The sequence below is a fragment of the Pongo abelii genome, chromosome 1 (genome assembly GCF_028885655.2).
Source record: "Pongo abelii isolate AG06213 chromosome 1, NHGRI_mPonAbe1-v2.0_pri, whole genome shotgun sequence".
NCBI classification, from domain to species: Eukaryota; Metazoa; Chordata; class Mammalia; order Primates; family Hominidae; genus Pongo; species Pongo abelii.
This window is the reverse complement of record NC_071985.2, coordinates 66,971,993-66,995,268: the sequence shown is the minus strand read 5'-3', so window position 1 is coordinate 66,995,268 and position 23,276 is coordinate 66,971,993. Positions and strand designations below refer to the sequence as shown.

General features: G+C 36.7%; 1 protein-coding gene across 2 annotated transcripts in view; it reads left to right on the top strand.

The window, feature by feature from the left end:
* Positions 1-23,276, top strand: part of DHX9 (DExH-box helicase 9) — a 49,077-nt gene that overhangs the window by 9,379 nt on the left and 16,422 nt on the right. The window contains exons 4-14 of one of the 2 annotated variants that reach the window (XM_002809709.5): positions 3,586-3,697; positions 5,093-5,205; positions 5,816-5,964; positions 8,316-8,362; positions 9,891-10,027; positions 10,337-10,426; positions 10,520-10,681; positions 10,827-10,904; positions 11,788-11,979; positions 18,213-18,354; positions 18,730-18,812. In XM_002809709.5, the coding sequence (XP_002809755.1) occupies positions 3,586-3,697; positions 5,093-5,205; positions 5,816-5,964; positions 8,316-8,362; positions 9,891-10,027; positions 10,337-10,426; positions 10,520-10,681; positions 10,827-10,904; positions 11,788-11,979; positions 18,213-18,354; positions 18,730-18,812 (1,305 nt within the window). Of the gene's footprint in view, positions 1-3,585; positions 3,698-5,092; positions 5,206-5,815; positions 5,965-7,361; positions 7,497-8,315; positions 8,363-9,890; positions 10,028-10,336; positions 10,427-10,519; positions 10,682-10,826; positions 10,905-11,787; positions 11,980-18,212; positions 18,355-18,729; positions 18,813-23,276 lie in introns of those variants that run through there. The other variant, XM_054524440.1, reaches the window with a different exon arrangement.

Sequence of the window (23,276 nt, the reverse complement as noted above, 5' to 3'; positions counted from 1 at the left end):
TAACCCCACTGTATTATTAGTCCATTCTTGCATTGCTATAAAATACCTGAGACTGAATAATTATTATAAAGAAAGATTTAATTGGCTCACAATTCTGCAGGCTTTACAGGAAGTGTGGTACTGGAATCTGCTTGGCTTCTGAAGAGGCCTCAGGAAGCTTAGAATGATGGCAAAAGGTGAAGGGTAAGCAGGGATGTCCTACATACCAGGAGCAAGAGAAAGTAAAGAGGAAGATGCCACACACTTTTAAATGACCAGATCTCACAAGAACTCACTCGCTGTTGCTAGGATAGCAGTACCAAGGAAAGTGGTACTAAACCACGCATGAGAAACCCACCTCATGATCCAGTTACTTCTCACCAGGCCCTACCTCCAACATTGAGGATTAAAATTTGACATGACATTTGGGCAGGGATACGTAACCAAACTGTTACCAGCTACCATCTTTATCTTACCTCCTCATTCTAGGGAAATCCTTTTTCATAATCACTTATTTCATCTGGAACTTACCCTTTCATGCCATAAATTGCATTTGCCAAAAGTGAGCATGTAGAAGATATTTTAAAAATTTTTTGCTGTGGACAATTGTAGATGTGTGTAGAAGAATAATATAGTGAAACTCCATGTTTCCATCATCTGTCTGCAACACTTTCAGTTTTACTCATTTCTAACTACTCCCCTTTCTTAGATTATTTTGGAGCATCCCAGACATCTTATTCATCTGTTAATATTTCAGTTTTTAACTAAAACCTAATTCTTTTTTTAAAAAAAGTATTATAATCAAACCTAAAAGAAAAATTTAAGAATAGTGTCTTAATATAATGAGATATCCAATTAATCTTTACATTTTCTTGATTTGGTAATGTCTGGAGATGTTTGAACTTGAAGGAGGTGTGTTGATGGCATCTAGTGGGTAGAAGCCAAGGATATTAAAAACTATGGTATTCAGAACAGCTTTCTGCAGCAAATAATTACCTGGTTGAAATGTCAGTGGTGCTAATGTTGAGAAACATTGGTCTATAACCTCACCACTAGTTTTAGATACCTTAGTATTCTTTTAATTTGCTTTTTAAAATTATGAGTGAAGTCAAACATCTTTTGGGCTTTAAGGATCATTTACATATATATTTTTGTGTACTGCCCCTACATATATCTTCCCTTTTTTTTTATTGGATTCTTGGTCTTTTCCTCTGTGTTTGTTAATATATTAGCAATATCAACTCCTTATCTGTGATGTGTCACAAATATTTTTTCTCAGTTTGCCCATTATAACTTTATTTTTACTTGTGTTTTTTGCCATATCAAAAAAATTGGTTCATTGTAAAGTGTACACACGTACCCCCTCCTTTTTTTTTTTTTTTTTTTAAATTTCATCAGCGTTCAGCTTTATTGATCTCATCCTGCAACCCAACAAAATTTTTCTGTCTTCTCTGGCACTGGATTCTCTAATTATCTTTCTGTCTCTGACAGCTCCTTAATTTTTTTTAATCTTCCTCTTGGTAGAGTGTGGAACCATATCCTTAAGTATTAAGTATTCATACATAATACTACTCCAAGCTTGGGTATTCTGTCAGATACTTGTGTCTTTTTGTAATGAATACATCAGTACTTGACTATTACCTAGGCTAAATCATCCAGCCTTGGTGACAGAGCCAGACCCTGTCTCAAAAAAAAGAAAAATGGCGTGGTGGCTCACACCTGTAATACCAACACTTCGGGAGATAGAGGCAGGAGGATCGCATGAGTCCAGGAGTTCAAGACCAGCCTCAGCAACATAGACCCCATCTCTACAAAAATAAAATAGAAATATTAGCTGAGAATGGTGGTGGCTACCTGTAGTCCCATCTACTCGAGAGGCTGAAGTGGGAGGATCACTTGAGGCCCAACAGGTTGGAGCTGCAGTGATCTGTCTTTGCACCATTGCACTCCAGCCTAGGTGATGCAGTGAGACCCTGTCTCAAAAAAAAAAAAAAAGTTTTTAAGTGGGAACAGATTGTGAGAATAGAAAAAGAAATAAATGGACTATAGCATTGCCAATGTTGCTAAAATCTGTGTATTTTTGTTTAGATAGTTATATGTATATTTTAATGTGATAAAATATATATCGTGTATACTATTTTATAACCTACTTGAAAAAGTATTTTCTCATATTGCTGACTCTTCCTTAGGCAGAGCCAAGATTATGCACTGTGACACTTTTAATACTCTCATACCTCACCTATTTTAATTGATTTTGAAATGTTAAAAAAGGAAATCCTCCCCATCACTGGAAAATAGACGTTACATCAGACACCTCAATTCTCATAGGTTAGGAATTTTCTTTTAGGTTGGTGTAGATACAGAGTGAGGTAGAGAGGAATTTGAGGTCCTGGAGTGGCAAAGTGGTAGAAAGAGGAGGACAAGTTAGCAATGTGGTGCCAGGACTGCCCACTGAATTTTTCCTGTGCCTTGGTTATTAGGGCTGACCCTTGAGTAGGTTCTACTTTGTCTCCATAACTCCAGCCTTGGAGGAACACTATCCTTCAAGGTATAAGCTCTCTAGAAGAAAGCAGAAAAGAAAAAAATTCACAATGTACTAATAACACAGCATTAGAATGCTGCTAAATATATTGGCAGAAGCAAAGTGGTAATGTGAAAAAGTAACAAGGTGCCCAAAAAACCCTAATAGACAATTGGAAATTTGAATTTAGATCTAAGTGAAAATTTTAAATTATGGTCATTTTAGATAACAGTGTCTGTCAAAACTCTGGAGTGGTCAGAGGAACAATCATTTATTCAAAATAATATTAGTTATACTATTGCACAAAAAACAGCTTTTTGAATGAATTAGCTTTCATCTCAGAATGAAACAAATTAATAGCGATAAAATCAGAAATTGCTGAATTAGACAGTAAAAAGTAAAATTTTTCAATGTTCTTTGCAAACAGAAATAGTTCATCCCATCTAGTTAAGGAAAAGGTTGTATAGATCTCAGTTCTTCATCCTAAAACCCATGTGGTTAGATGGGTTTAAGAATTCAGAATTTTCCTTAGTTTAGAAAACTAATATATTTTATGTAACAGCACATCTGAGGCAAAACCCTGTAATTAAACTTTCTTAATACGTAGTATTAATGACTATAAGAGAAAAATATCTACTCTGTGATCATCTTAGTAAAGGCTTTTGAAAAGGCATTTGATAAAATTAAACACTAATGACCAATAAAATACTTAAGAAATGGAGTAGAAAAATACTTTCTTGACTGCTTTAAAAGGTATTGAGGTAGTAAACACTGTACTAAAAATGAGCCCAGAGCAGTGTTACTCAAAATGTTACAGTTTGTGAGGAGGTAAGTACAGAAATGAGTAAACATTTAGAAATACAGTATTGTCACAGGTTGTTCCCAGTGGATTAGGGGAAACAGCCAGTTCTTCATTGCAGATATTTTGAGATGCACTGCTGTAGAGACTTAACCTCCTAAACAAAGATGGCAATATTACAAAGAAAGGAGATATGACACATGGGTTTCTTTTAAGTATTAAAAGAATTTACTAGTCCCTGTGAAGGCAAAAGCACTGACAACTGCCTTGACTTTTTCTTTTGCAGGTAGCATCTCCGCCCCCACTTACTGATACTCCTGACACTACAGCAAATGCTGAAGGAGATTTACCAACAACCATGGGAGGACCTCTTCCTCCACATCTGGCTCTCAAAGCAGGTAAGGGACTTGAATCCATGCACGTGGTGGAGGATAAGATATACACAATCTTGATCACCATCTCTGTTTCTCATTTTGGGTAGAAAGAACTGCAGTAAACTCTTGATGTTAAGAGACAACCCAAGGCCTTCATAAATTTGCACATACTACCAGATCATTTATTTTTTTCTTAGAACATGTGGTACAGCATAGTTCTTTGCCGTCATTAGCTTTTACTAAGTTTTTCTCTGAATAAATAGGTTTTGCACAGGCTAGAATATTCAGTGAAAGAATCTTATGAATTGCATTTTCTTGTTCCTTATTTTTATTAAATATATTGTTGACTTGTTTGTTTACCCTGTGGATCCAGGCCATTGCAGAATGACTTACAGTAGGTCCTTGAATAACTTTGTTTCCTTCAGTGTTATTGTCTTACAACATTGCTTTTAGTCTTCGTTTCCAAGAACCTAGCATCGACATTAATTGAGGACTTACTGTATAGTCACAGCTTTTATTGGGATGTCTACCATATGGTAGATTAGGATTTGGGTCATATTGCTTAAGTCTCATATTTACTGTTTATTGAATAGCAGTAGTATCTACTTCATATGATTGCTTTGAGGAATAAACTTTTTTAAATGCATGTAATAAACTTAGAGTTAATAGTCAGTGCTAGCTGCTGTTTTTACTTATTTGGCGTTTTCATCAATAGTTAACTTATTTCCATCACTAGTCCTAGCAGGTAGCTATCTCTTCAGTCATATTTATCAAATAAATGGTTTTATCATTTAATCTGTTGTTAACATATGTAACAAGTTTAAAACAAAGCTATATTGATAATATAGGCCAAATTATCAGCCACTTCCTGTAATTCAACACTAAGATAGCTTCCCCCCTGCATATTAGCCTCAGAATTTGTAGTTGGAACCTATACTTCAGTGATGTAGCATTTTTCAAGTAAGCCATGGACGTGTTTCAGGCTCCTTTCCAAATTGAAACCATGAATTTCTAAACATGGAGGGCCAAAATATAAATTAGGATAATTCTTTTTTTGAGGCAGAGTCTTGCTCTGTCACCCAGACTGGAGTGCAATGGTGCAATCTTGGCTCACTGCAACCTCCACCTCCCAGGTTCAAGTGATTCTCTCACCTCAGCCTCTCCAGTAGCTGGGATTACAGGCATACGCCACCATGCCTGGCTAATTTTTGTATTTTTAGTAGAGACGGGGTTTCACTATGTTGACCAGGCTGGTCTCAAACTCCTGACCACAAGTGATACCCACCTCAGCGTCCGGAAGTGCTGGGATTACAGATGTGAGCCACCATGCCCAGCCATAAATTAGGATAATTCTTTAATGTATTTAGGATTTTTCTACAGTTATGACTCATTAAGAGAACAATTTTTTTCTTTTAACAGAAAATAATTCTGAGGTAGGGGCCTCTGGCTATGGTGTTCCTGGGCCCACCTGGGACCGAGGAGCCAACTTGAAGGATTACTACTCAAGAAAGGAAGAACAAGAAGTGCAAGCGGTAAGGCCAGCACCCTAGGTTACATCTCTGAGAATGTGATTTGGGACTTAGTTAACAGCAAGGCTTAGGATATTCACAAGTTAATAATTGGGTGCATCTTTTAAGAGGTTATTTGAGACTACTTATTAGCACAAGTCATAAAGCTGAACTACCCATTTACTCTTGTTATTCACATTGCCTATGGAGGGAAAAAACAGTATTTTTTTCTTGGTAGTAATAAAAAGATCTCCTCTTCAGCTTTATAGGAAATGTAATTATCTCAGGGGACCTTATTTTATGAGCACTTAGAGTAAAAAAATGTCTTTAGTAGTATAGCTTATTTTTCCACTTCATGTATTCAGAGTGTTAAAACAAGCACAAAGAAGTTGTCATTTTTTTTTTTTAGGAAGAATTTAAGCGCAATTTATTAACTAATAGCTTGTTTATATAATAGGGCCTTTAGATGCAATAAAAACTAATTCTGGTTCAGTTTTTGACTAGGATTATAAACTATCAAAAACAGCCTTTGCATTATAAAGGATAGTACAAAGACGATATTAAAAATTTCTCTGCCTGAAGTTTGTATAACTAAACTTAACACAGCCAAATTTAATTATCATTGATTCTACAGACTCTAGAATCAGAAGAAGTGGATTTAAATGCTGGGCTTCATGGAAACTGGACCTTGGAAAATGCTAAAGCTCGTCTAAACCAATATTTTCAGAAAGAAAAGATCCAAGGAGAATATAAGTACACCCAAGTGGGTCCTGATCACAACAGGTTTGCTTGTTTCGTTCTTTTCCTTCTGTAGTAAGTTAAGGTGGTTTTGGATATTCACTGTTGAATATAATCTATTTTTGTATGTTGTTTGGTTAATTGTGTGGATTAGAAGTGAATTGTTAAAAGATAACGTTAATTTGCACAAGAATAATTATTGAATTGTATTGTGCAGTTTCCATGGTTTTCACGAGTGAATTTTAGCTATGTAAGAAGTTCAGCGTAAATCTTTTTGACATGCTAGACATTTAAGATGCTCATTTGAATCTGAAAGGCAAAAGTCATAACCACAAGTGCTGGTTTGTCCCTAGTTGATTTAAAAGCCAGCCAAAGGTGGTGATTTTTTTTTCACCTTGGTATTGTTAGAGGCGGTTACTATTTCTTTAATGGGTCAGGTTAGATACTTAAGTTTTGAGTCCCAGAATTAGATTGTATTGCATCTACATCCACATTTCACTTAAGTCTTGAAAACTGCCAGCTTTCCTAGGAGTCCTAGTGAAATTTAAGGGCTTGTTGTAAGGTCGAAAAGGAACAGCCTTGGTCTTTGTATGTGGGGTGTACTTTTTTCCTGTTAAATGTATAAAACAATGTAAAGGGAGGTCATTTTAACAGTATGTTTCTCAGCCTGCTTGCTGTTCTTCCTGAGAGCATTCCAGGGTGTAGTAATTATTACTCCCAGGAAGGCTCATATGGATTAGACTTTTCTGGGGAGCGATGTATTTTTATTAGAACGGAGGGGAGGTTGTAATGGAAACCTTTTTGAATGATTCCGTTTGCTGTCCGTACTTAAGAAATAAATTATCCAAATACATTAAAAAGATTTTTCTCGAAAATCAAAGTGTTCTCCCTTGGATGCATCTAGCGACCCTGAAATAATTAATATTAATACAAAATTTTGTTACTGATCAAAATGATATTTAGAGCATGGTTCCCCCTTCCTCCCACTGTTTTGTTCAATCCTGAATTCTCAGATATTTCTGGTGTCAGCCTTTTTAAAACCGTCAGGTTGCAAAGGAGTGATACATTTGTTGAAGATTTGTTTTCATATTTTGTCTTTCTGAACGGATTGGGCTTGGTAGCACTTGGTGACTTTAAGAACAATGAGATACCTAAGTGTGCCTGAAGCTCATCGTTGCAGACATTTTTTGTTATCAGTATCTTATCATAGATTTCTGATACAAAGCAGTGAAGAATTCAGGAAAAGACAATGTGGGAGGCACAGACACTTGGGGGAGCCAGGACAGCATTGCTCTTTGTATGTCCTTTTATTTAAAGGCATAACAGACAGCAACACCAGAGGTCTGTGTTCATACACACATGTGCTGCTGCTTAGGCTGAACTAAGCAATCACATGGGAAACTATTGTAAACTGATTTCTGGTGTCGCTGTTCCCCCTAGGTGGAGGAGAATGAGATTGAGTGCTGACTTTAAGCCTGGCTGAGAAACATACTGGCATCGATGTCATTAATGAAAGGGTGGATGTTGTTCCCCTGAAAGCCAGTGGCCTTTGACCCCTGAAGCCGCTGTGCCTGAAGGTCAGTTCACACGAGGTATAGGAAGGAGTCTAACATTTATTTTTTTCTTAAGCCTCACCCAGCCTTTTATTCACACCACCAAGTCTAGGTTAGAATGTATCTGAGCAGTGAAAGGACCAGAATGCATAGTTATCAAAGGGCAGTTTTTCCCTTGCTAAAACCTAAATTCATTTTTTAGACTCTGCTAGCAGTTTTAGATATAATGTTACAACATGTGTTTTGTTCTCCAGGACCTGATTTAAATAAATGTGATAAAAATAGGCTAAGTTTTTTGTCATCCAGGGCTGCTTCCAACTGCAGGCAGATGTGAGAACTCTGCCTCAGGAGCCATTGACATGCACAAAGTGTATGTGCATGTGTGAGTTTGCGTATATTAGCTTAATAGATCGCAGTCATTAATGGGTGGCCTATGCAAAGGAATCTTAAAATAATTATAACCGTAACGTAAAACATTTGGGGCCTACTTTATTTCTTGGCTCCAAGCTAAGTGGAAAATTCCTTTTCATTGAATGTGTTCTAGCTCTTGAGACTCCAGCCTTTGGAATAAGAGTAAGTAAATATAAAATCTAATACCCTAACGTTTTCCTTTCATGAACAATTGGCTCATCAACTTTGATTATAGTTGTCTTATGCCATGTTGTATATTATTTGAAGTTTATATACTTCATTTGTTCTAGGGTTGGGCAGAAATAAATGTTGGTAATTTTTTTTTTTCTGTGATTTGCCTAAGCAGTTGGAAAGCCTGCCTGACTTGGGAGACCTGGATTTGCTGGTTTCTAACAGTGAAATTTCTAACCTTGCTTGTATATGTTGTTACAGGAGCTTTATTGCAGAAATGACCATTTATATCAAGCAGCTGGGCAGAAGTAAGTGTTACTGTTTCCCCAATATTCCAAGTCTTTGTATAGAGAAGGAATCTTCACATTTTAAGTCTTGAGCCACGTATACAGAAGCTGTATTATTGAAAGAGCACATGATGTAAGACAGCATCTAGGGTATATTTTAGAATATTAGTAATTATATAAATTAGAGGCAAAGTCTCCCAGTTTACATGTGAAAACAGACCATGTTAGTGTAATCTTTCAAAGGTAAGACACGGTGGGATGATTAGGAGTCTGCCAGTGTCAAATAATTTTAAACCTTTTTTATTTTTTGAGACGGAGTCTTGCTCTGTCACCCAGGCTGGAGTGCAGTGGCATGATCTCGGCTCACTGCAAGCTCCGCCTCCCAGGTTCACGCCATTGTCCTGCTTCAGCCTACCCAGTAGCTGGGACTACAGGTGCCCGCCACCACGCCCGGCCGATTATTTTGTATTTTTAGTGGAGACGGGGTTTCACCATGTTAGCCAGATGGTCTCTATCTCCTGACCTAGTGATCTGCCTGGCTCAGACTCCCAAAGTGCTGGGATTACAGATGTGAGCCACTGTGCCCGGTCTTAAAACATTTTTTCATTTTTATATAGACAATGAGTTATTTTGAGTGGGTGGGTAATACTAAGGGAGAGAGGATAAAGGCAGGCTAACTTCTGTCAGCTCACTTACCTTACTGAGGTTAATTTGGCTAGTTAGGCAGAAAGATACCTTTGTACCCCTTTGCTTTATATTCATCTCTCCTAAAGATGAATGATACTGGAGGAGAGGAAACTTTCTATTAATATTTTCTTTAAGGATATGAGTAACTTAGCTTCAGTTTAATGCTGAGGTCAGCAAACTATAGCCCTCTGGCCAGATCTAACGTACTGCCTGTTTTTATAAGAACTGTTTTATTGTAACATAGCTACACTCATATTTTAGACTTTACAGATCACACATTGTTATTCTCATTTTATTTTTACAACTCTTGAGAAACGCAAAGCCATTCCCAGGCCTGTGGTTTGTCAAACTCTGTTGTCAGTGACTGCTTTCACACATTAAAGGTAGAGTTGAGTAGTTGTGACAAGATACTATATGGCCTGCAAAGCCTAAAATATTTATTAATTGACCCTTTATAGAAAAAGTTTCCCAAATCCTGGTCTAGGTAACCACTCTGGACCCAATTACTTTTACTAGTTTATTTTTTACTCTTCGTCTTTTCAAACTATATTTTCTTCCCCTATTTTATTGTCTGATATTAACAGTGACAACTTCGTTGAAATAGGTGATTTGCTTTCATAATATTGATTTGTATGAGTCCTAGTATCAGCCAGTAATCAAAACTGTTGGTTATTTAGTTGATAAGCTGTTTGGCAATGTCTTTTGTTTAGCAGATATTAATAGAATAAAAAGGAACTAGAAGCCATGGCATACCCTGTATTTTAGGGCTTCTTGTGTACGTAAGCCGGTGGTTTCTTGTGATAAGATGTTTCTTTACTCAGGTGATTTCTTTCTGTCTGATAATCCTGACCTTACATTATAGGGATTTTTGCACGAGAACATGGATCAAATAAGAAACTGGCAGCACAGTCCTGTGCCCTGTCACTTGTCAGACAACTGTACCATCTTGGAGTGGTTGAAGCTTACTCCGGGCTTACAAAGAAGAAGGAAGGAGAGACAGTGAGTCTTTAGATTTAATAGACTTGTGAGATAGTGTGAGATTCAATTTAGCTCTTGTTTAGTATTTGGCTAAAGAAGTTTAATTTTAAGAATCTTATCTCAGGAAATGAAAATGGCCCTGCTAATCATCTCTGTGTCTGGCATGATGTTCATAATAGGCAGTGAGTAAATAATCACTGAAGTAATTCTCTCACTAAAGGGAACTGACTATTGGTTTAGGAATATTGTAGACCTAGTGTTAACTGTATAGTCTTAGCCCCATTATAGTAGATTTGAGTAGTGTTGTTACGTGTGATCCTTTTTCCATAGGTGGAGCCTTACAAAGTAAACCTCTCTCAAGATTTAGAGCATCAGCTGCAAAACATCATTCAAGAGCTAAATCTTGAGATTTTGCCCCCGGTAAGCATAAAGCTGTTCAGTTCACATTTACATAGAACTCTCAGTAGACAAGCAAATCATATTTTTTTGTTTGTTTTTCTTATTTTTTAATAGCCTGAAGATCCTTCTGTGCCAGTTGCACTCAACATTGGCAAATTGGCTCAGTTTGAACCATCTCAGCGACAAAACCAAGTGGGTGTGGTTCCTTGGTCACCTCCACAATCCAACTGGAATCCTTGGACTAGTAGCAACATTGATGAGGGGCCTCTGGCTTTTGTGAGTGCAATATTGTTTTTGAGATCAGACTTCTGTGTTTTACTCTTGAGACTATATTTGATTAGTATGTCTAGGTAAAAAATGGATTTATTTTGAAGCTGAATTATGTGCTTTTATTTGACTATGTTGGCTTTTTGTTTTACAGGCTACTCCAGAGCAAATAAGCATGGACCTCAAGAATGAATTGATGTACCAGTTGGAACAGGATCATGATTTGCAAGCAGTAAGTCTGAATTATTTAGACATGTAGTGCTCAGAGCTTCAGAATGTTCTAGGTATGGGTAAAAAGTCAATGAGCAGTACATTTTGCCCTTTTAAGGAGGGCATATCAAAAGATATGTACCAAACTGCTAATCCTAGTTACCCCTGAAGTTAGTTGCTATGAGTTGAGGGCCTGTGAGAGAATTTCACTTCTTAATGTAATTTAATAAAAGTGGAGAGATTTAAGGCAGTAACTCCTTTTGTTGTTGGTTTTTTTGTTTGTTTTAGTGTTTTCCAAATAAAAAATTAAAATGTTAAAAAGAATGGATGTGCAATGTTCAGGGACAATGAGAAAATTTAGTTTTTGGGCAGCACCAAAAGATACATTCTTCAGAAGTTTAGTGAAAAGTAGTAGTTCTATTAGAGATATAAATACACACATTCTTTTTTGAAAAAAACATTTTCATCACTAAGCCATTGGAAATGAGTAAGTTTTTATAGAGATGGAAGTTTGGTTTTTTTGTTTGTTTGTTTGTTTTCTCGAGACAAAGTCTCGCTCAGTTGCCCAGGCTGGAGTTACAGTGGCGCAGTCTCGGCTCACTGCACCCTCCGCCTCCTAGGTTCAAGCAATTCTCCTGCCTCAGTGTCCCGAGTAGGTGGAATTACAGGCACGCGCCACCACACCTGGCTAATTTTTGTATTTTTAGTAGAGATGGGGTTTCACCATGTTGGCTAGGCTGGTCTTGAACTCCTGACCTCATGATCCTCAGCCTCCCAAAGTGTTGGGATTACAGGCTTGAGCCACCGCGCCTGGTCTCTAGAGATGGAAGTTTTTTAAAGGATCAAGACAGTTGCTTCTAATGTGTTGGTAGACATTTGACTGAAGTGTGACTTTTCTAATGCAGATCTTGCAGGAGAGAGAGTTACTGCCTGTGAAGAAATTTGAAAGTGAGATTCTGGAAGCAATCAGTCAAAATTCGGTTGTCATTATTAGAGGAGCTACTGGATGTGGGAAAACCACACAGGTTCCCCAGTTCATTCTAGATGACTTTATCCAGAATGACCGAGCAGCAGAGTGTAACATTGTAGTAACTCAGGTAAGTAGTAAACCAACCATGAAATACCTAGAGACCAGACTATTTCTAATTCTTTCTTTGATTAACTAATTTTTGCAATTATTTAAGATTGAGAGCATTGTGCCCTTGAAATTAAATTTAAAAAAAAAAAAAAACATAAAAAGAACATAGTCTTTTTCTAATCCCCAGTATGCTACACTAGTAAGCTAAACTGGACTATGTGAGGGATTCTTTTTATCTGGGCTAAAGAGTCTCTGGGCCTAGAATCAGACTGTCGAGATTAAGAATTCTTTGTCCTAAAGTTCATCCAAATCTTGGTCTTCTCTATCTAACCACCTTGATATTGAATAAAAACCAGTCAGACAGGTAATGGTTAACTTTTACTGTATGCCATGTTCTATTCTAAGCAGCAGCTTTTTAGAAAAAACTCAATCGAAGTTCATAATGACCCTAAGATGTAAGTACTATTTCACATAGTATTTCTTTTTCAGTAAATTAAGGCACAAAGAAGGTAAAATGCCCAAGGTTAACACACAAACTGGTAGAACTAAGATTAAAAAACCAAGCAATCTGCCTTTTAGGATTCTTCCTTTTAACTAACACTATATTACCTTACCAGCAATGAACAGCGCCTGCAAGTTTGTCCCAGTACTTAGGGAAGAACTGATTAGCTCTTCTAAGTGCTCTCAGGTTAAAGCAGTTCCGTTGGCTCTACCCTGTACTTCTGGCACTTTGTGGGAGAGCATTGCAAATAGCCAGGTACTGCCTCTCAGGTAGGCTTACATCTTGACTTAGAAATTATTTTTTTCCCCGATGGGTAATGTTGCTTAACCTGGGAAACATAATCAATTTTCAGAGGAGAGTTACAAACTTTGAAATGTGTGCATGTTCATTTACATTTGCATGTATAAAGCATATATCTGAAACTTTTTAACATTTCTGAAATTGAGATACATTTTTATAATTAGTATATTTGTATAATTGTATATTTTATGTGAGAATTGGGTTTTCTCCTGAAAAAAAAAAATTGCTGTGAAGGAATCATGTTGCATCCTAAGGCTGATGATACCTTAGGCTTGAAAAAATATGACAAATTGACATTTTTCTTGGAAAGGATTCCTAGCCTGTTCACAAAATTTTCTTTGATTTTCCGACTCACCCCTAAAACTGGCTATGGATTTTTTGACTTAGAGTGAAGGCTGCAGCCCCAGATGTCATCATACTCCAATAAAATATTCTTACTCTTAATTCTTAACCTCATCTTTCAGGGAGAACATTGTTCAAGAGTGCAGTTTTACAGAAGAGAAGCCTTGAGCTCAGCTCTGCTCTGCTCTGGTCTTCCCTTCCTCTCCCTTCTACCACTGTCCATTTCTAATCTCAAAAGCAGTTCCAGCATATAGCAGAAAGAAGTGCAGAATTTAACAAGCGAGCTGTGAAGACAGGAGTCTCAAGTTGTCTGCATGTCATGAATAGAGTAAAAATTCCTGCCCAAGTGAGAAGTGCTTTGTCTCACTGTCTTTTAAAATGTTCAGTGGCATGGAAATGTGTTAGCAAACCTGTGTCTTCTGATTTGGGGTGAATTACTTATAACTCATATTGCATCTACTTTCTGTAGCTTGCATGTTTTTGTCCTAGTGTTTGTCCCAAAATCAGTCTCATACCTCTTACCTGTAACAAGTCTTCAAAATTTTAAAGACCTATATTGTGTCCTAGTATGTACTTAGTTTGAAAGTCTCAACTAAACATTTATAGTTCAGCCATGAAGGTACAGTAAGTCTAAGATTTAAACACACTCAAATTCATCAGCACCTACCTGTAATATGAAAAGTAGGCCTCAGCATGCTGATTGGTTATTATAGAATACAGTTTTTTATTATTTTTGTTTTTAATATACTGTACTTCTTTTGGCACAGTCTGAGATAGCATTAGTTATTTTTGTAGTAATACCACTGTTGAATCATTTTTCCATTATCTTGCACTTGTAGCCATCTATAGGAAACCACATGAAGTCATCAGTTAAGTATTAGAAAGTTGTTTTATGTTCCTGATTTTAAGTGTATTATCTCAGTTCACAGAGCACAAGTTTAGAGTTATGGACTGGAGTATAACAGAATGAGTAGCTCAAACCATGACATCAGCCTTAGTGTAAATTCTCAACCAAACTCACTGAATTTTATCCTTTGGGCTATCCATACGCAAGCCACTTAAAACCTGTGGGCTGTATGCAGAAAATTTTAAGTAGGAAATAGTTGTCTTCTACCTTTAAAGTTATTTGGAAGAGATGAATTGTAATTGTAGGATATAAATCAAACATATTAATGTAATTTTATCAATCCTGTACTTACCCCATAGTACCATCATTTCAGGATAAGAGCGGTTCTTTATATAAAATAAATTCAGAACCTTAGAAGATAGAGATGGTGGAGCCTGATACATTTTGTAGTATCCAGTGCATTAGGAATCTTGACATTTTGTGGCAGCTTAGTCACATTACTGTGTATTTAATGCTCAGATGTGAAAAAGCAAAGTTGGGACCTTTTTGAACTTCAGTTTTGAAAGATAGAAGAAATTGCTGTAGTTCTGGGTAAATGGCAAGAGGTGTACATCAAAGGTATGGATTCTAGAACACTACAAAATAACAGTTTGGGAGAGATCTCCAACCTCTTATGGTATAGAAAGTGTTACCCAGTACCTGGTACATAGTAATTTCAGTGACTGCTTAGTACATATTATTAGAGCTACTTCAGTTAAACCAGACAGAAGTGTGAGGAAGAGGTTAGCACTTGAAGTTAACCTACTACTATGGCTGGACTCCAGGCAAGAGAGTAGTAAAATTCTAAAGAGAAAATGAGATAAGCAGATATGTGCAATGAAAATTAAAAGCACATATCTGGAGGATAGTTGGAACTATTCTTCCAACTTTCTGTTGGAAAAATATCCTTTGCTTTCATCACTGGTACTTTCTAACTAGTCTCACTTTTGTCGGTTATTGTTTTATTTTTAACATATTTAGTAATCCAAGTGTAACATAGTTAAAATAATAAAAAGTAAAATAATTGGAGAAAGGATTATATTGGGAGTAAAGGAAATTTGAAGTCTTAAGTCATTTATGTGTCCTTAGGCAAAATAACCTTTTTGAACTTGTGTTTTTAATCTACTAGAATGCAGCAGGAAAAGATTTTACTAGTATTCTGAAGCATAAATAAGGCATATTTGCTGCCATGGTTTTTACTGTTATATTACACAAATATGATTTCTAGATGTCTCTGTGTTCTTGATTCTTATTTATATTTGAGGAATATAGAATATGTATATATTCCTTATAATAGAAGTGGCCCTGCAGGTATAGATAGAACTTGTTTTACCTATGAGCCTTGCCTTGTATTTATTCACTGTGGCAGAATATATAAAATAATTATTGACGCACAGAAGATCAAGGGAAAAGTGGTAGATTATTTAAGGGCTAAGTAGAGCATCTTCATACGCTGTAAGGTGGCGTGCAGTCTGAGAAAGGTTTAAATATTCATTGATACGCTCACGTTAGGCATTGTTATCCCACACAAAATGCCTGTCCTGTGAATATTTCTAATGAGCTAAGAATTAAGAATTAGAAGTTTTTTTTTTTTTTTTTTTTTTTTACTGCTTTTTGTGTGCTATAACAGTAATACATACACCTTGGGAAATTTTAAGAATAGAATAATTTTTTAAAAATCCAAAACCCAGGCCAGGCTTGGTGGCTCACGCCTGTAATTACAGCACTTTGAGAGTTCAAGACAGGTGGATTATTTGAGTGCAGGAATTAAAGACCAGCCTGAGCAACATGGCGAAACTCCATCTCTACAAAAAATACAAAAATTAATTAGGCGTGATGGCACCCCAGGGTAGTCCCAGGTACTTTGGAGGCTGAGGCAGGAGGATCGCTTGAACCTGGGAGGAATTTCTTGTTTCTTGAGAGACATGGTCTTACTCTGTTGGGATTACAGGGACACACCATCATTGCTCACTGCAACCTCAAACTCCTGGGCCGAGCAACTCGCCAGCCTCAGACTCTCAAGTAGCTGGGACTAGAGGCCTCTACTACCAGACCTAACTGATGTTTATTTTTGTAGAGATGGTGTCTCACTGTGTTGCCCAGGCTGGTCTTGAACTCGTTGCCTCTAGCATTCCTCCTGCCTTGGCCTCCCAAAATGGTGGAATTCATTGGCTAGCTACCGCACCGGGCTTAAAGATTGTTTCTGATATTTTGATATGTGTGCTGGGATGAACATACTTGTATACTCCTTTGATTAATTGGATTAAATTCCTAGACATAGAATTGTTGGGTCAGAGGGTATGCATATTTTAACTTTATGCATTTCGCCACACTCCCCTCAAGAAAAATGACAGATTTCTAGTCAAATCAACTAGGGATGAAAAACTCTTGTATTTTAAATGTTTTTTGTTTGTTTTAAGCCAAGGGCTGTTGAGGAAACCGGAAGTTGGTAAATCAGAGAAGCATACAAAATATGGGAAAGAGATTGCGGGGTCATTTATTTATTTGTTGTTGAAATAGTTGTCTTGATATTAATGTTCTAGTCGTACTTAGAGAAATTCAGCAAAAAAGTGCTTTTGATCATGGTTTTTTAGCACCTCCTGTATTAGTATTTAAAACCTCTATCATGTCTTCCTTGGGATTTAAGACGTTTGTGTTTTGTGGGTAGTTAAGAACTAAAATAGGTAACTGCTTGGGAAACTGACCATCTCCTGTGCATATTGAGTTTAGGAGTAATCTGGAAACCACAAGGATCGTAGACTTGAAAATAACCCCAAGGTGACAAAGCAATCTCTGAGTACCAGTTAGCATGTGAACACACCTCAGAAGAGTCAAATATCCTAATATTTTAAGTCTTTCTAGAAGCCAGCTGTTAGTAGAAGTGTTAGAAGAGAAAAAAAGAAAAACTATAGGAAAGACAGTAGTAGAAAAGGGGGACGATAGGTTGTAGAATACAAGCAACTTTTTGAAAGGACGCAGAAAACTTGGTGGTTACATTTTGTACCTTTAGTGAAATAACATTTTCACATTCCTTGACTCAAGTATGTAGAACTCTTTTGATGGACAGATACAGAGCTCATACTTTCATGTAACGCTATTTTTCAGGGTAACTGAGGTGCAGAGCAGTGTCTGTATCTCATTTTGTTCTCACTAATTAAATCTCTGGATGAAAGTGCGTGTGTATGAGATGTGTTGATATTTAAACAGCTGATCTGACTTACAGGAGTTGAACCTTCAGAACTTTGGTAATTTCTATGAAATATAGAGGAATTCAAGAAAATGGTGACATAGCTGGAAAAATCCTTATCCATTGCTAAATAAGATTATTGAAAGAATTGTTTAGTGCAAAGAAAATAGTGATCAGTAAAAGCTACCAAAATTCTACACAGTGTATTTAACAAAGTAGTTTTCAATCTTTTATCTTTATGGGCAGGATAAATATAAGCCAGGTGATAGTATACACAAGCAAGGAACTGAAATCTAGCCTGTCATCAGGAACTTATAGACAGAATCAAATCCAGGGCACCTTAAAAGCATGCAGTATATAAATCTTCGTGTACCTCTGTAGCTATACATTAGGCATGTCCTCATAGTATCCACCAAGTAAAGATTGTTTTTGTACTTAGAAGACATGGAATACTTCAGAAGAGTTTTCATAAAAAGATCCCCCTTAGAGTTGTGCAGATTGATTGTTGGAAATAGCAGTACACACAGTTTTTCCTGCTATGTGAGCTCATCAAAAACAGTGATTTCAGTTTCTGGCACCTGATGCAAGAGTACATTGAATGTTTGATTACTGAGTTAATAAGTGAGCAGAAGGTGGTCACAGTACATATGGCAAAGAAGGCAGTTGTTCACCTTCCTGATTCCCATAGGTCTCAGTGAAATAATTTTCTAAAACTGTTTTTAGTGTGGCGATCAGTTACAAAAACAAACCCCCCTACGTATGCTGTGCCCTGTTTCCTACTGGAAAATCACTTTGAATACTATTTTAAGAGTTGGCAGCAATGACAAATTATAGAATCATTTTATATGCAAAATGAAAAACAACATTTTTTAAGTGTCTGCCATAGAATCAAATAGTATTTTTTGTACATTTATTGTTTCTGTTAATTATTCAGCTGTCAGTAGGACAGATTTACTACAATAATCCAAAAATGCTAATAAACAAGTGTATCTAACTTTGTAGTTGTTAAGTCACTTTTCTTTTTTTCTGTCTCAGCCCAGAAGAATCAGTGCAGTTTCTGTGGCAGAGCGAGTTGCATTTGAAAGAGGAGAAGAGCCTGGAAAAAGCTGTGGCTACAGTGTTCGATTTGAGTCTATACTTCCTCGTCCTCATGCCAGTATAATGTTTTGTACTGTAGGTCAGTAATGTATTTTGATTTTTCATTTGGGGTTTATATTGTGGTTGTGAAGAAAACTTGATAGCAGAACAGAATGACTGGAAAGAAATAATGAGCCAGTCTCAGATTTCTTGTTTAAATAAAACTTTTGGCAGTTTTTTCCTTCGTGGAAAGTATGACATACCCGTTAGATCTTGTAACTTAGAGAAAATGAAATCATAAAATCAGTGAAAAAAACTATATTTCATAGTACACTATCACTTTTTAATAGTTTAAATGTACATGCGATTATTTTCTAAAATGATGCTGGGGTCTCTTAGTTGAAATACAGATAATTGTCCATAGATTTACTACTTTGAACTTTTCTATAGTTTATTGATTGTTTTTCTTTTCAAGGTGTGCTCCTAAGAAAATTAGAAGCAGGCATTCGAGGAATCAGTCATGTAATTGTAGATGAAATACATGAAAGAGATATTAATGTAAGTAACTTGAGAGGTACAGTAAGGTACTTAATTCTGCTATTTCTAAGAGAAATCAGTAGAATGTCTTTGTTTTCCCTTTCCCGTTTTTATCATTATCAAAACCATGAACTTCAGTCACTAAGATGTTGAAAATCATTTTTTAGCGAGATTATTCAATCTTTTTTTTTTCTTTATCGTTAAACTTTACAGAAAGCCTTATGGAGTTGAAGACCTATGTTGTAAAGTATAACTGCAGTATTAGCTGGTATAATTCAGCAATTGAACTAATGATTTATGACTAAATAGCTGATGGAATTTTTATGATTCATTTTTCTTTGATTTAGAAGTTTATTATAGATTTTATAATGGTTTTTTGTTTTTGTTTTGTTTTGTTTTGTTTTTGAGACAGAGTCTTGCTCTGTCACTCAGGCTGGAGTGCATTGGCACGATCTCAGCTCACAGCAACCTCCTCCTCCCGTGTACAAGCAACTCTCCTGCCTCAGCCTCCTGAGTAGCTGGGACTGCAGGTGCTCGCCATCATGCCTGACTGATTTTTGTATTTTCGGTAAAGACAGGGTTTCATCATGATGGTCAGGCTGGTATCAAACTCCTGACCTCAGGTGATCCACCTGCCTTAGCCTCCCAAAATGCTGGGATTACAGGCATGAGCCATTGTGCCCAGCCTGTAATGTTTATAATTAAGGGTCCTTTTAAATGTTTTCAGCTCTGATCTTTTCAGATGTTAATGAGAATCATGCCAAAAATTAGGAAGAAACTAGAATTTATTTCCAACCTCTCCATCTTTTGGTCCTTGACAAAAACTGTGTAAAATCAACTTGCTATGCAATTAAATGATATGAAATGATATCCAAGGTAAGTAGTATAGTGACTTTCAAAGGTTTCAATGCATGAGCAGCATGCTTATTTAAACTGTCAGCGATAACTCAAAGCATTTCTATTTTTTATTTCTTTTTCTTTTTTCTTTTCCCATCCCCCATCCTGAAGTTACCCAGGGGCTACCAGCCATAATTTCAGTCAATCATTAGCAAACACAAGACATCACTTCAGAGTTTCTAAGTATTTTATGAGTTGTATGCCAGGAAAGGGGGTCAAAGACCAAAATACATATTTCATAATATCATAAGTCATAAAATTGAATAGTACTCAGCCACAAAAAGAAAGTACTGATTCATCCATCAGTATGGATAAATTTTAAAACATTATTCTAAAAGAAATAAGCTAGAGGAGACATACCTACCATATAATTTTATGCATATGAAATTTTAGAAAAAAGCAAATCTGATCTGTGGTGACAAAAATCAGTAGTGTCCAGGGATTGGGAATTTCCAAATTTCAAGCATAACAGTCAAAAAAAAATTTAACTGTTATGCTTGAAATGTGACATTATTTGATGTACTTTCTATTTAATAAAATTAAAAATAAGGTTAATAAAAGGATTTGGATTTTAGATCTCATGATAATCTGTAACACTTATTTTAATTCCTTTTTTTTTTTTTTTTTTTTTTTGAGGTGAAGGAGGAGTCTTGCCCTTGTTACCTAGGCTAGAGTGCAATGGCACGATCTCAGCTCACTGCAACCTCTCCCTCCCGGGTTTAAGCAATTCTCCTTGCCTCAGCCTCCCAAGTAGCTGGGATTACAGGTGCCTGCCACCAGTCCTGGCTAATTTTTTGTATTTTTAGTAGAGAGAGGATTTCACCATGTTGGCCAGGCTGGTCTCAAACTCCTAACCTCAGGTGATCCACCCTCCTGGCCTCAAAGCATTTCTTAAAGATTTTCTCCTCTTACTTTTATATCTGTTTTTGTTAAACATCTTCAGTTTTGTCAAAACTAAGCTAAAGCAAATAAGACTGGTTTGGATGGTTTATCATGACTATAAATCATGTAACTTTTCAGTAGGGCAAAATTTTTGCTCTTTTGTACTTTATAATCTCTTGGAAACTTTATAGGTTTTTCCTAATTAACTTAATTGACAAATGTTTTGATGTTATCTTTGCTTGTTAATGTAGCAATGTTCTTAGGGTTTAAATTATACCAAACACTGGAATAATGTCATGGATTATCGTTGGTATTTTTCTAAAACAGTAAGTTTTGGTCAGCTTAAGCAACTTAAGATGTAAGTCTGGGCCAGGCACGGTGGCTCACGCCTGTAATCCTAGCACTTTGGGAGGCTGAGGTGGATGGGTCTCTTGAGGTCTGTGTACTATTCACAGTGAAACCTTGTCCGGTATTGTTTGGTCCAGTCCTGACCGGTCTTATCCGGTTCAGCCCGATCTGGTCCGGTCCTGACCAGTCTTATCTGGTTCAGCCCGGTCTTGTCCAGTCCTGTCTGGCCTAATCTGGTCCAGATAGGTCTTGTCCTGTCCGGTTTGGGCCAGTCCTGACCAGTCTTACACTGTTCGGCCCGGTCTGGTCCTGTCTTATCTGATCCTGGCCAGTCTTATCCGGTTCGCCGCGGTTTGGTCTGGTCTTGTCTGGTCCTGACAGGTCTTGTCTGGTTTGGTCCAGTTTTGCCCAGTCCTGACCAGTCTTGTCTGGTCCTGACCAGTCTTGTCCGGTTTGGTCTGATCCAGTTTGGTTTGGTCCAGTCCTGACTAGCCCAGTCTGGCCCGGTCTGGTCCGGTCTGGTCCGGTTTGGTTTGGTTTTGTCCGGTCCAGTCTTGTCTTGGACTTTCACTCTTCCGCCCAGGCTAGAGTGAAGTTTCTGCATCTCAACTCACTGCAACCTCCGCCCCCGAGTTCAGGCGATTCTCCTACGAGTAGCTGGGATGGTAGGCACCTGCCACCACACCTGGGTAATTTTTGTATTTTTAGTAGAGATGGGGTTTCACCATGTTGGCCAAACTGGTCTCAAACTCCTGACCTCAGGTGATCCGCCTGCCTCAGCCTCCCAAAGTGCTGGGATTTACAGGCATGAGCCACTGTGCCCAGCCTGCAGAAACTTTTCATGTTCTCTTTCAAGATAAATCTTACCTAGTTCTGTCACCTTACATAGAAAACCCAAGTGCACTTATAGACCAATTACTACAAATAATAGAATTTAACAGTATGGCTGGATAAAAGGTTAATATACCAAAGGCAGTTGCATTTTTTATACTTACACAAATAACTAGAAAAACAAACAAAAAAAGATACCATTGCAGTAGTCAAAGTATTCAGTACCTAAGAATAAACAAAAACATGCAAGATCTCTACAAGAAAAATAAGTTTTATCACAAAACACTGAAAAAGAAAAGACCACGTTTATATGTAGAAGAATTTAATAGCATATCAATTATTTTCAAGTTGGTCCACATTTTGAATGCAATTCTAATTAAAATCCCAGCAAGGTTTTCCATATAACTTGATGAGGTGATTATAAATACTTAAAAAGATAGACTTATGGCCCCAAATAGCCCGTATTTCTAAAGAAGAGCAGAATAGAGAATCTTGGTTTACAGATAACAAGACTTGTTTTGAAGCTAAGATAATCGAGACAGTGAGGTACATGAGTTGACAGATGGGATAAGACAGGGCACAAAAGCACATTGTATGTTATATGTTGCATGCAACATTGTTAGGAGAGAGTGGTGGCATGTCAGATCAGTGAGAAAGGGAATGAGCAATTAAGTAAATGGAACTGGAAACTAATGGTTATTTCAAAGTAGTTGAAATCGGTTCCCTACCTCATAACTAAGTACAAAAATCAACTCCATATAGATTGAGAACTTTAAATGTGTTGACACATGAAAGAGTTTTTCAAACACTGAAGTAGAAAATAGAAAAATATAAATAAGCATCTTCTAGACAGTGCTGTCCAAAAGTGCTGTCCTACGTAAGCCACATAGGTAATTTAAATTTTTCTAATAACACATTTAAAAAGGTGAAAAGGTGAAATTAAACATATTTAACCCAGAATATCTAAAATATTTGCAACACACAGTTAATTTTAAAAGTTACATTTGAGATATTTTGCATTATTTTTCTTCATATGGTGTCTTCAAAATTTGGTGTGTGTTTTACATACAGAGTACAAGTTCAGATTAATGCTACTGTATTGGGCAGCATAGTCTTAGACCTTCTGAAAGGATTGCTGAAAACATGAAATGCACTAACCTTGAAATAAAAGATCAGTATGTTATTCTATATTAAAATTAAGGTTATTTGTTTTTAATCAAAAGGTTATTTCCTTACTTTAAGGAAAACCACAAGCTCGAAGATTCCAATATGTTAGTTTAGGAATATATAAGCAATTCTACAAATCAGTAAGAAAGTAAACAACTTAGTAGAAAAATGAGCAAAAATACAGGCATTTTATAGAAAAGGAAACATTTGGCTAATAAACATGGAGATACTCAATGTCATTGGGACTAATAGGAAAGTATAGATCTAGATCACAACAAGACACTGCTTTATATACGTTTATTTAATAAAAAGTGACACTAAAAATGTTGGAGAGTATGTGGATCAGCAGGATTGCTTATC